Source organism: Grampus griseus, assembly GCF_964374135.1.
Source record: "Grampus griseus genome assembly, chromosome: 20".
Taxonomy (NCBI): domain Eukaryota; kingdom Metazoa; phylum Chordata; class Mammalia; order Artiodactyla; family Delphinidae; genus Grampus; species Grampus griseus.
This window is the reverse complement of record NC_139014.1, coordinates 51,561,496-51,574,262: the sequence shown is the minus strand read 5'-3', so window position 1 is coordinate 51,574,262 and position 12,767 is coordinate 51,561,496. Positions and strand designations below refer to the sequence as shown.

The window sequence follows — 12,767 nt, the reverse complement described above, 5'->3', positions numbered from 1 at the left end:
TATCTCGTTTTCTTTTTCAACGTTTCCACTAGATGGCGGTAGCTGTCCAAGAAATAACTTGCAAAAGCCTTGTGGAGGGCTGTGAGAGGGGCGTCCCATCCTTTCACTGGGCTGTTGGTAGCTGAGCGGACACACTGTTGTTCCTCTGTTGCGGGTGGGCATGGTGTACATTTTATTTTTTCGACTGTGTGTGTGTCGGGGTGGCGAGGCCGGAAGACTTGCCACAGACCACCTGTTTAATCCAGGTTCTAACCATAGGGTAGCGTCTTGCCAGCTGGGGGAAAAAAATAATCCCTAGAATTTTTCTCAACTATCAACAGACTTAATAGAAGCCACGGAACCGGTTCAGGAAAGCAGCCAGCTTCGATTTAGAGATGCCGTGGCATCTGGTCCCTATATTGTGGAGATGGAAGAGAGCCAATCGCTGGTGAGGAAATGGCCGCGGCGACCTGGGGACTGAAATCCCACAGTGAGACCTGCGATCAACCCACAAGTACTTATGGATTCCCTCCCATGTGCCTAGCACTAGATCAGAAGCTACACAAGAAATAAAAGAGGTGGCGTCCTCCAGTCCTCTTATAGTAGAGAACATGAAACATACACACAGAGAAGTAAGTGCCGAGCAAGACCTAGCGTGATGAAGGTAACATTGTGTGAAGATGGGAAGTCCTCCGCCAGGGTTGTCTCCCGAGCACTTCGGCCACGCGGCGGGAGCCCGCGCCCCCTACGCCCTCTGCAGCAGCCAGTGCCTAGGCGGCTAGCACTGCTACAAAGGGGGCGTGGCGTGGGCGGGCCCCACGGGCGGGGCTTTCTTTTCCCCAGTGCCCGCCGCCGCCGCCGCCGCTGCTGCTGCCGCCTCTGCCCGCCGCGCGGACCGAGGGAGCGCGGTCGCCGCCGCCGCCTGCCTGCCCGGGTGCCCGCGTGCCCGGGCAGCGGTGGGCCAGGATGTCGGGTTTCCTGGAGGAGCTGTTGGGAGAGAAGCTGGTGACGGGCGGCGGCGAGGAGGTGGACGTGCACTCGTTGGCTGCCCGCGGCATCTCGCTGCTCGGGCTCTACTTCGGCTGTAGCCTGAGCGCCCCCTGCGCGCAGCTCAGCGCCAGCCTGGCCGCCTTCTACGGCCGCCTGCGGGGGGACGCGGCGGCCGGGCCAGGGGCTGGGGCCGGCCCGGGGCCGGGGGCCGGGGCGGCGGCGGAACCCGAGTCGCGGCGCCGCCTGGAGATTGTCTTCGTGTCCTCGGACCAGGACCAGCGTCAGTGGCAGGACTTCGTGCGGGACATGCCGTGGTTGGCGCTGCCCTACAAGGAGAAGCACAGGAAGGTGAGCTGCGCCGGCCTCGTCGGCGGCTCCGGCCTCGTCGGCGTCCCCGGCCTGGGTGCGCAGCCCGCGAGTTCCCGGGAGCCGGGTCCTCGCCGCCGCCCCCCCACCCGGCGCCCCCTCCGCCCCCTTCTCCTTCGTGCACGAGCTTCCCCTCCTGCTCCTCAGCGTCCCCTGCCTCTGCCCGCCTCCCCGTCCCGGAACCTCGCCGGCTAGCGGCTCCCGCGGCAACTCCTCTGTGCCGATGCCAGGCCGCGCCCGCTGGGGAAGTTTGAAACCCCTGGGACCCCGACTCGCGTCCTGGGGAGTCGAGAGCCCGGTTCCCCCATGGTGGGAAGCCTCGAGTTAGGGGGTGGCTGCGCTCGGGGGTCGCGACTCGGTGACCCCCACCCCCAGGCAGAGGCGCAGGGAGGGGCCGCTTCCTTTCCCTCAGCGCTAGACTCCCCGCGGATACCTGTGGTGGTGGGGGAGGGCGCTAGCCCCCTACCCATAATGCCTGAACCAGGAAGTTTCCTCTCTTTCCGAGAGAAATCGGCTTTCCTGGGGCTCTCTCCGGCTGTGGCCGGGGACCCGAAGGCCGAGGCTAGGCCGCCAGGCGCCCTTTGGGGGGGGGGGGTCGGCCGCTGACCGTGGCTTCGGGCGAGAAGGAGCTCGCTCGTCTGCCTTCGCCTTCCCTCCGCCCCCAACCCCTACCCCGGGCTGAACTAGTGGCCCCCGGGGAGCCTTTCATTGTCTGGCTGTCCAGCCATCCTCACCAGATGCCTCTCGGGCACCGGACCAGACCCGTCCGTGCAGCTCTTAGTTGCTTGGTTGGTGGGCCAGTGTTGCCTTGACATCGAATTAAATGCTGAACCGATCCCATAGGTGCAGATTGACCGGAAGAACGAGGATTGGGGGAAATTTATACCTTGCTGTCAACTTCTCATCTCCCGCCGCCCCCCCCCCCCGGTTTGCTGCTGAAATTAGCTTTGATTTTTGAGTGTGTCTGTTGGATGAAGATATCTGTTTTAATAAAACAAATTCAGGAAATTTTGCCATGAATCGAAACAGAAAAAGTTTTGGAGCACTTTTGCTTAATTAGCATGCCTGATGCAACGTGTGAATCCAGCCCTTTCCTTTCCGGAGGAAACTCTCATTTTATGGAGTGGACAGGAGAAGGGCTCTTCTGGGGGCGTTTAGGGCTGCCATGTGCTGCTTTAATGTGTACAGAATCTTGTTGAGAAGCATGATTTAAACTTAGTCGAGTAAAAGGCTTAGACTGTGACCCCATATGTCTCGAGTAAATCATCCATGGAAGCAGTGTAAGGTACAGACTTGGTATTTAAAGTATGAAATATAGTTTAACAAATACAGTTTGTAAATTTAACATTGGAGAAACATGGGCTCACTAACCTCACAGAGGCAAAGCTTGGCGTTTTAAACACTTTTTAGGTGATCTTGCCCATATTTGATGTATATGGTGCCTGAATATGAATAGCTTTTGCTTTAAAACATGGGAATCCTTTGTTTTCCTTGGTGGTGGTTTTTATGATCGTTTTGGGGAGGAGTAATGTCCAGAAAGTGCTCTATCAAGAAATATTTTCATTGTTATGTCCATTTTCTGTTGTAGACCAAAGGCCATGTAAAATAATGTCCTTATCGGGCAATACAAATGAATTCTAGCTTTTGCAAATACACAGTGATGGTAAAATGTTACAGACCTAAGGCCTATTGTTGTGTTTTCCTCCGCAACAAGTGGGGGAAATAAATTTGCTGGATAGTAAAAAATATGGGGCAAATTGAGATGTTTTGCAAATGCGTAAAGCTTTTTTTCCAAAAAGGAGAATATCTGATATGACATGGGCCGTGCCTAGTTCAGTGCGCTCTGGGCAGTCCTTTTACATGAAAAAAAAGTGGTCTGTGGCTCCAGCCTGGACTTGCTACTTCCACCAGGATGAGAGTCTGGATGACACAGGGCAGAACCTCATTTGAAAATACAGTTCAGATTGCTGGCCCGTGCCCAAACCATGGTGCGTTAGCATATTAAAAATTTATTTTTGCTCAGAGCTTTTCTGACTCACATTCTGTAGTTCACTTTGTTGTCTAAAACAAGTCCAGGGCTTCCCTGGTGGCACAGTGGTTAAGAATCCGCCTGCCAATTCAGGGAACCCAGGTTCGAGCCCTGGTGGGGGAAGATCCCACATGCTGAGGAGCCCATGCGCCACAACTACTGAGCCTGCGCTCTAGAGCCCTAGAGCCACAACTACTGAAGCCCGCGTGCCTAGAGTCCGTGCTCTACAAGAAAAGCCACCGCAGTGAGAAGCCCACGTACCTCAAAGAAGAGTAGCCCCCGCTCGCCACAACTAGAGAAAGCCCAGCCACACACAGCAAGGAAGACCCAATGCAGCCAAAAATAAATAAAGTAAATAAGTTTATTAAAAAAATAAAACAAGTCCAGTTTTCAAGGAGGTAGTTTCTGCTCCTTGATGTTCATGAATAGGCAACTCAAGACTGGATCCTAGAAATATTCTTATTTGTGGTGATATACCAGGTAAAAGGACTCCAGCTGTGTTTCTTATGGAAAATATACTCTTGGAAATTACAACAGCTATGTACTCACTTTGGAAGAAATTATTTTCCCCCTTGAAACCAAAGAGATGTAAAACAAATTCCTTTTCTGTAACTTTGAGTTTTTGTCTCTCTTATTTGAAATTGGTGTGCTTAGAAATCTGTGATCTTGGGATGCCAATTCTGTGATAACAACAGTGAAAAACCCAGGGCACCCGCAATTCAGGGTGCTCACTGGCTAGACAGCTTAGCTTCTTGTTGATGGATTCTGTCCATGTTGTTTCACCAACTATAAAAATAGCGTTAAAGGAGAGAATTTTGTTTTTACACTGAAGGGAAACCAAAGTTCCAGATTACTAATTTTTTTAAGTTCTCATTAACATTTGTTCTTAAATCCATTGGTATACTTCCCACTGGGATAACAAAGGATATGGTTCTAATTAGTTATTGGCTGGCATTTCTCTAAAGAAAATTGAAAAATTATGGTAGGGAAAGAAAATGCAGTGTATTATTTCTCTTTTTCTTCTTTTATTAATTTCCCTTTTATATAGTAAGAAAGTCTCGGGATGGCCGAGACTTCAAAACTGCGTTTTGCGTGGCTCCTCTCACCTTGCTTGGAACTGTGAGAGAACACCAAATAACAGGATTCCAGCATCTTTTTTAAAAAAATTCTTTGTGGAAGGTTGTCCTGTTTCTACTTGCTTTAGTGGTTGGGGCAAAAGTAATTGAAGCTTCACTTTTTGGCTTCTAAGCACACACGTATAAAGAGCTGTATAGAAATTGTAATTAGATGATAACAGAACTTTGAGTGCTTTTATAAGAGCCATGTTGTCAGGAAACATATAATCCTGAAGTTAAGGCAGTTAGATTTGTTTTAATAAGTAGGTTTGTTTTTTGTTTTGTTGATAGACATTTTTCAGATTTCTGGAGAGAAAATGTGATGAATAGTTGGGAAGTGGTGAAGATTCGGACTTTTGGGATTTGATCTATCCCTTTAGACTAATATGGGTTACTTAGCTGTCAAAACTAGAGAGTAGATCTTTGGGATCTGCTTCAGCATCACAGAGGAAAGCACTGGTTTTGGTCTTAGAGACACAGGGCTCAGCTTTGCCTGGGCTGGATGCCTGATGAAAAACATTTGGTCAGTGTGCGTGCCCTGACATCAAAGGATGCAGTACCACTGGTCTTTTTTTATATATCTATATATATAAATTTGTTTATTTATTTTTGGCTGCGTTGGGTCTTCGTTGCTGCGTGTGGGCTTTCTCTAGTTGCGGTGAGCGGAGGCTGCTCTTCGTTGCGGTGCGTGGGCTTCTCATTGCAGTGGCTTCTCTTGTTGCAGAGCACGGGTTCTTGGCGTGAGGGCTTCAGTAGTTGTGGCTCGCGGGCTCTAGAGCACAGGCTCAGTAGTTGTGGCGCATGGGCTTAGTTGCTCTGCGGCATGTGGGATCTTCCGGGACCAAGGATCAAACCCGTGTCCCCTGCACTGGCAGGTGGATTCTTAACCACTGCACCACCAGGGAAGTCCAGTATTGCTGGTGTTGATCTGGACAGGTTTGGTGGGCTCTGGCTTGGTCCCAGAACTTCCTGCCCCACAGAAAGGGGACGAGAAAGTCAGAGCAGGAGAGCGGCAGAGTTAGGGGCTCTGGTCTAGTGTCTCTGGTCCACCTGCTTCGGCCAGGGGAAGTGGTATCTTCCTGTTCCCCACCAGGGTTGTTTGCGCTCGGTGATTCTGGTTCAGACTAAATCAGAGGCTTGGCCTAGAATTCACCTGAATCACTTGGGCTCTTTGGATGGGGTGAGATTTGGTACCAACCCCGGCAGTCTTACAGCTCTATCTCTCCCAGTGCTTTCTCCCTCAATGCAAATACCCTAGCCACTAAGAGAATGATTTCTACAACACTGACAAATGACTTTCGAGGTGGTAAAAGATGGCAAAAAGGCACCGCTTTGAATATTGGCGTTTTCTGCCTTCCACATAAGGACCAGCCAGGACAGGTTCCCTCTGTTGACTGTGTTTCCAGGACTTGGATCCATCTAATAAAAGACAACAGTCTGATTAAAGTAATAAGAGCAATTTTCCTTGAGAGGCTTTTTCCTCATTCCATTATTTGTAATGTATTTCTTAATCTCATTTTTCTTCTCTGCATAATGAAGCTGTCTAGTGTAGTGGCTGAAAATACAGACTCTTGTCCTTTAGATCCTGCCTCTGCCATTTATTAGCTGTGTGACCTTGTGCAAGTTATCCTACCTCTCTGTGTCTCAGGTTCCTAACCTATAAAATGGAGATGGCAACAGCACCTGCCTTACAGCATTGTTGTAAAGACTACACAAGATAATAGACACGTGCCTGGCATATAGTACGTGCTCAATAAGTGCTAGCAATTATTATTTGTTAATAAATGACCATGAACTTCAGTAATTCGTTTTATAGTGTGAGCCTTTGGAATATATCACATTACAGAATTGCAAAACTGTCATGAGGCATATTTTTAACTTTTCGAACAAATGACCTTTATAACCATACAAGGGGATATGAGCAAGGAGTTGAAAGAATTGCCCTAGAAGAGCTTACAGTCGAGGAGAAAGATCTAGAAAAATGAAACAAAAGCAAATGGATATAACAAACATCGTTCCTTAAAGTACTGATAGTACCGATATTTACTGAGCTTCGTACTTATATTTGCCAGTGAAACTTGAGACAGCAAATCAGGGAAGCCAGGCATGATAAAGGAGAACAGCTTTCAGGTGATGGGGCGCTCTTCTTGAGAGAGATTAATTACGTACTTGGGTGATCGTTTTTGTGGTTTGCCAAAGCCATCAGGCATGTCTTCTGCTGATCCTAGCTGCTCAGATCTGGGCGGCTTGGGGGTTGCAGGGTTGCCGCTCTTTCGCGTGGGAAGTGGACGGTGCCTGCTCTGGTCTCTGGAGCTGTAGAAGCCTCATCCCCCTAAGACGGAGCCGCCTCCCTTCCCAGCTCTGGAATGTTGTAGGATAGGTTTGTTCAGACCTGTTGCCATTTGCGGATTTAATACTTGTCTTCTAGTTAGCGGCTCGGGCCTGACGGACCAGCTGTCCACAGCTTTTGCTGATCCATTTGTCTCCTGATGTGGGTTGGGATATGAACTAGAGCACAGAGGAAAGCAGTGGGTTTTGAGGTTAGGGTCATTGATTTCATTTACCCGTTTCCTCCGCCCCTACCCCCTTTTTATCACTGTTCCTTGTGGTTTGAGGCCTTGTTTTAATATCTGCGCAAATTGGAGAAAGAAGGCTTTGTGTTGTATACAGCTGGGGTGGGGGGTGAACAAGTCCCTCAGTTGTGGGGATGGCCGGGGGCGGGGGTTCTTCTTTATTTACTGTTAGGACCTGGGACCCCAGGGTTCCAGCTTGCCCCATTCTGAACTAGTCTGGGCTTCTTACTGCACGATTTTGTTTCAGGGGGAGCGTGTAAGCTTGGCATAGGATGTGTTCTTTTTTCATGTTCTGAATCCCCAGTGGTGCTCAGTGTTAACCACCAGGGTGCTTGGGTTTCTGTATTTCATTAATTTATCATTATACTTATTCAAAAGGCACTCAAAGAAAATGGCTATGAATTTAGAATCTTTTTGCTGATCCTGACTTTTACGAAACTTTTGCATACTATTGCTTTACATCTTGTCATTATTTAAAAAGTGACTAAGAGTTCTTGAGTCTCAGGAGTCATCCTTGATTCTCTCCCACCCCTCACATCTAAAAGGCACTGAGGGACTTCCCTGGTCACGCAGTGGTTAAGAATCCGCCTGCCAACGCAGGGGACACAGGTTCGAGCCCTGGTCTGGGAAGATCCGACATGCCGCGGAGCCACGAAGCCCATGTGCCACAACTACTGAGCCTGTGCTCTGGAGCCCGCGCGCCACAACTCCTGAAGCCCGCGCGCCTAGAGCCCGTGCTCCGCAACAAGAGAAGCCACTGCAATGAGAAGCCAGCACACCGCAACGATGAGTAGCCCCCGCTCGCCCCAACTAGAGAAAGCCCATGTGCAGCAATGAAGACCCAATGCAGCCAAAAATAAATAAATTAAATAAATTAAAAAATAAAAAAATAAAAGTCACCGAACCCTGTTGATCTCCTTAACAGTTCTCAACTCTGACCCCTTCTCTCCATTCCTACCATCACTGCTTGAGTTCATATTTCATCTGGACCACAGCAGCCTCCTCCATGGGTTCTTTGCTTCCAGTGCTGACCCCTGATTCTCAAGACTAGAGCTTCTCAAACTGTCTATAATCAAGGATCAGTTTGCTTTTGTTGTGTTAATTTGCAATCAGTCACACACCCATACGTGGCCCTATTATACAGGACTACTGTACAGCTTGAACCACATACAACTTCCCGCTGGGTTGACAACACACAGACTGGTCTCTGTCCTGTACAACAAGATGAGACCATTGGTCACAAGCTTGGATGTTGCTGGAATGTTGAGCTGCTGTAAGCAGTTCTAGGTGCTCACTCTCCATTTCTGTACCTGCCCTGTCATGGACCAGTAACAAAGAACTGATGGATAACTACTGAGCTACAGACCCACCTTGAGCAGTACTGCTCTGGGCTGTTTCCGGAATGGAATGACAAGTTCAAAAACACAACTTTGATCTTGTCATTCTCCTGCTTAAGAATTTTTCAGTACTTCTTCCTAGCCTCTGGGGTCAAGTCCAAACTCTAAAGTGTGGTGCCTGACTGTTCTCCTGCCTCTTCTCCCACCTGGGCAGTGTCCTCTCTCCTCCTACCTAGCTTGTTTGGGTCTTTCTAAAATCAGTTCTGGTTTCCCTGCTCTAAGAAGCTTTCCTGTCTCTTTCCTCTCTAGGTGGGATGCTTTTGTGAATGTCCATAGATGGAGTACATAGATGTCTTAGCACTTAGCCTTGTGTGATTTTTTTTTTTTTTTGGTCTTTTTCATTTGACTTTAAGCTCCTTGAGGACAGAAACCAGCCAAAGGGAGGGGAAGATGCTCAGTGTTTCGGTGCTGACAATCGGATAATATGGTCACAGAAAGCAGGCGTGTGACTTTTAGATTTGTAACTTGAAAGCACGGTAGTTTCCACATTGTGTGAGTTGGAATGTGCACTTTCACTGGTACTTAGCTCGATTTTAACATTTAATATTAGAGTTGGGCCCTAATTGAACTGTATAATTGTATATACCCACAGTATGTGGCTGGTTTTGTTTCTTAATGAGTGCTTTCAAGAGTACTTCCATGAGCAAGTGAATGTGTAACTCCGTTGCCCTGTAATTCTGTGCTCAAAAATAGAAAAAGACTCGCCTCTCCAGTTTTGAAATGTCAAAAATCTTAGTTAAAAACTGCAGGCCTATCATTCCATGCGTTTATATTTCCTAAATAGTTTGTGTTTCTCTAGCATCTTTCTTCCAGTGAACTCAAACTGCATGCATATTATATCTTCTAGCAACTAGTCATCAGTAGCTATTAAGCATTTTAGTTTTTCAAAGTATATTTGAGTTGGAGAATTGATTCAAAGAGAACCAATTATCAGATCAGGGTCTCAGTGTTGGAAGAAAGGGCTCAGCTGAACTCTCTTAAATTCAACTCAGTCCTTTCTGTTCAAGAAATTGGATCTTAAAAAATGTGCACATCAAACATTCTCCAGGGAAGAGGAGGGAGCCGAAACTTCTCTTTTCAACAAATCACTTTCTGAGTGGATTCACTCTAGATAGACTCTGAAATAAGATAGAGATAGTTTAACCACTTGAAACATTTGCTGTTGCTGGGAAGACAGGAGAGCCAGAACGTCTTCTGTTGCTGCCTTTCCGTGGTGGTGGTTTCTAAGGGCCTTTTAATCATTTGGCTTTTTTTAGATCAGCCAGTGAAGTGTCCCCAACGCCCCTTCATCCTATGCAAAGCCTTGGGGCTGCTTTCGTGCTTTTGTTCAGAGACGAAATTGAACTTCAGGTATCCTGCCGAGATCCTAGGACTAAATCAGTCCTCCCTTTTATGAGGTTTTCAGAAACTGCTGTTCTAACTTCCAGTGAAATCTCAAACATGTGCTTTCTGCTTTATGACAAGTAAGAAGTATAGTAATTGAAAGTTGCTTGAGTGCTGTTATTCTGTAGTGAAACCCTGTAATGGAAACTTTTGTTCTGTGGCATCTGTGATTAAATGCAAACATAAATTTTCTGCTGCTTGCTGGTCATATAACTCTTGGACCAGATATACAATGGATTTTTGTGTGAACTACACCTCAGAAAACCCTTTTTAAAAAACAATTTAAGCTTAAAGTTCAGCATTCCTTTCTAGTACATCTATCACCCACTCCCCTTCAGATTATCTTGAAACCCCAGTTACAGGTAAATTCAAGTAATATTTCTACAGTTAATAATGCTTTTATCTTGGATCATTGTTGAGTAGTCATAAAATAGGGTGTGGTAAGTTTTGCTGTTCCAGGGATAGAATTTCCCTCTTCGTTTTCCTAGGAGAATTTTATCCACATGAATCGGTTTTTTGCAGTTTTTTGTTTGTCTTTTTTGGTCAGTATTCCTGGGATGAAAATCTGAATGGATTGAGTGTGCTTAAAATCAGAAGATGCTGCCTTTTTTCCCCCTTGTACGTGATCAGGTCAAGACAGTTTTCTTTTGATCGTGGTGGCTCACAGCACAGCTGCCTCATCTGTTACTCATTTTTTAGGGTTTGATGTGAAATATAAAGACTGGGCAGAACAACGTGCAATAGGCAAAATCACAGTGCTGCCCTCTGAGCTCTGAATGGCAGTGGATGTGGGTCTGAGAGCAGCCTTTTTTCACCTTTGGGCACGTGCTTGACTGCAACTTAGAAAAGTGTTTAAACCCACAGACCTTCAAAAATACCCCATTATAAGTGGTATTTAAAATCCGTTGCACAGTGCATAAGAGTGTGGACTCTGGATCAAGTTTCCTGGATTTGAATCCTGTCTCTGTCACTCTCTAGCAGTGTGACAGTGACGCAAATTACCTAACTTGTGTGTCTCTTTAAGTTTCTGGTCAGTAAAATGGAGATAATAGTATCTATCTTATAGGGTTGTATTGTTAAGGATTAAATGAATTAATATTTGAAAATTGTTTAGAACAGTGCCTGGTACATAGTGTCACTGGAATGTGTACCCAGGTGCTTGGTTATGCCATTCCATTTTTTTTTTAAGATTTAATTTTTATTTATTTTTGGCTGCGTTGGGTCTTCGTTGCTGTGCGCGGGCTTTCTCTACTTGTGGCGAGTGGGGGCTACTCCTCGTTGCGGTGCGCGGGCTTCTCATTGCGGTGGCTTCTCTTGTTTCGGAGCACGGGCTCTAGGTACATGGGCTTCAGTAGTTGTGCACGGGCTTAGTTGCTGTGCGGCATGTGGGATCTTCCTGGCCCAGAGATCAAACCTGTGTCCCCTGCATTGGCAGGCGGATTCTTATCCATTGCACCACTAGGGAAGTCCCTCCATTAAAAAAAAAAAAAGATTAATTTAATTTAATTTATTTGGCTGCACCGGGTTTTAGTTGCGGCACGTGGGATCTTCGTTGCTGTGTGCGGGATCTTTAGTTGCGGCATGCAGGATCTAGTTCCCTGACCAGGGATGGAACACAGGGTCTTCCCTGCAGTGTCAGCGTGGAGTCTTAACTGCTGGACCACCAGGGAAGTCCCCATTCCATTTTTTTAAATGGTTATTCAGATTACAGGAGAAAAGAATTCTCAGCTTTTTTCTTTCTCTGTATCCCCTTTACTTTCAACACCTGGCTCTTTGCTTCTAATGGCCTATCATGTAATCTGGTGTCTCTTCAGTTTCTTACTAGGACTATAATCATTCTTTGTCAGTTGTTGACGTGATGACATATCCATGTCTTTGAATGTGGGTATGATTCTAGACTATCTCTTTGACTAATTGAATACTCACTTTTACTAAGTGGCTTCTATTTTCACTTTTGAGCTGGGAGAGGAGAGGGGAGAGATACTGGTCTGTGCCTATTCCTCCTGCCATTTATTTATTTATTTTTTACCTTTTTATTATGGAAAACTTCAAACACCACACAGGTGGGGAAAATAGTATAGGGAACCCCCATGCACCCAGCGCCCAGATACAACAATCAACTCAGGGACACCCACTGCCCCCACCCCTCACTGGATTACTTTGAAGTCACTCCCAGACATCATATCACTTCCTTCTTAAACATTTCACTAAGTAACTCTTTAAAGAAAAATAACCACAACATCATATCATACCTTAAAAATCTAATAATTCCTTAATATCAGCATATATCCAGCCAGTATTTCAATTTCCTTGATTGTCTCATGATTTTTTTGTTGTTTTTGTTACAGTTCGTTTGTTTGAATCCAAATAAGCTCTCCACTTTGCATTTGGTACCTATATCTCAACTCTTTCCCCCCTCTCCTGACCATTTATTTGTTGTTCACTTTCATTTAAATTGTCTTTGTCTCTGGGTCTGTCTACTTGCCACATTCCCAACCTTTTCTTAGCTGTATTTCCCTCTTTATCTAGGTCTGTGGAATATCGAGTCCTAGGTTCAAAAGGGTCCTAGCCTCCTGTATCTGAGAAGTCCAGATGGGGCGGGGGGGGGGGGGGTGGCCCTTGTGGGCACAGGTGGCTCTGAGGCTGACAGTCACATTGCATGGTGTTGATTCAGAGACCTTTTGGTCAACAAAACTCCAAAGTCTTTTTCACCAATCTTAATACCTGAACAAATGAGAACAGAGTCCCAAATATTGTGTCTGTCACCTTTAAGAATCAGTTTATTGAGATTTGATGAGTTTTTGCAGTCTGTTGAAATATTTTTTTATGCCTGTGTGGTCATCCACTATGATCATAGCCCCTTCTGGACCTTGAACTATGTGATCCCTTCCAGACCTTGTCTATGTCTGGTGATGGAGCCCCAGGGCACATGGCT

At 46.5% G+C, this 12,767-nt stretch overlaps 1 protein-coding gene across 1 annotated transcript in view; it reads left to right on the top strand.

The window, feature by feature from the left end:
• The first annotated feature begins 862 nt into the window (after positions 1 to 862).
• Positions 863 to 12,767, top strand: part of NXN (nucleoredoxin) — a 141,128-nt gene continuing 129,223 nt past the window's right edge. The window contains exon 1 of the mRNA XM_082678341.1: positions 863 to 1,317. Within this exon, the coding sequence (XP_082534467.1) occupies positions 946 to 1,317 (372 nt within the window). The 5' untranslated portion in view covers positions 863 to 945. The remainder of the gene's footprint in view (positions 1,318 to 12,767) is intronic.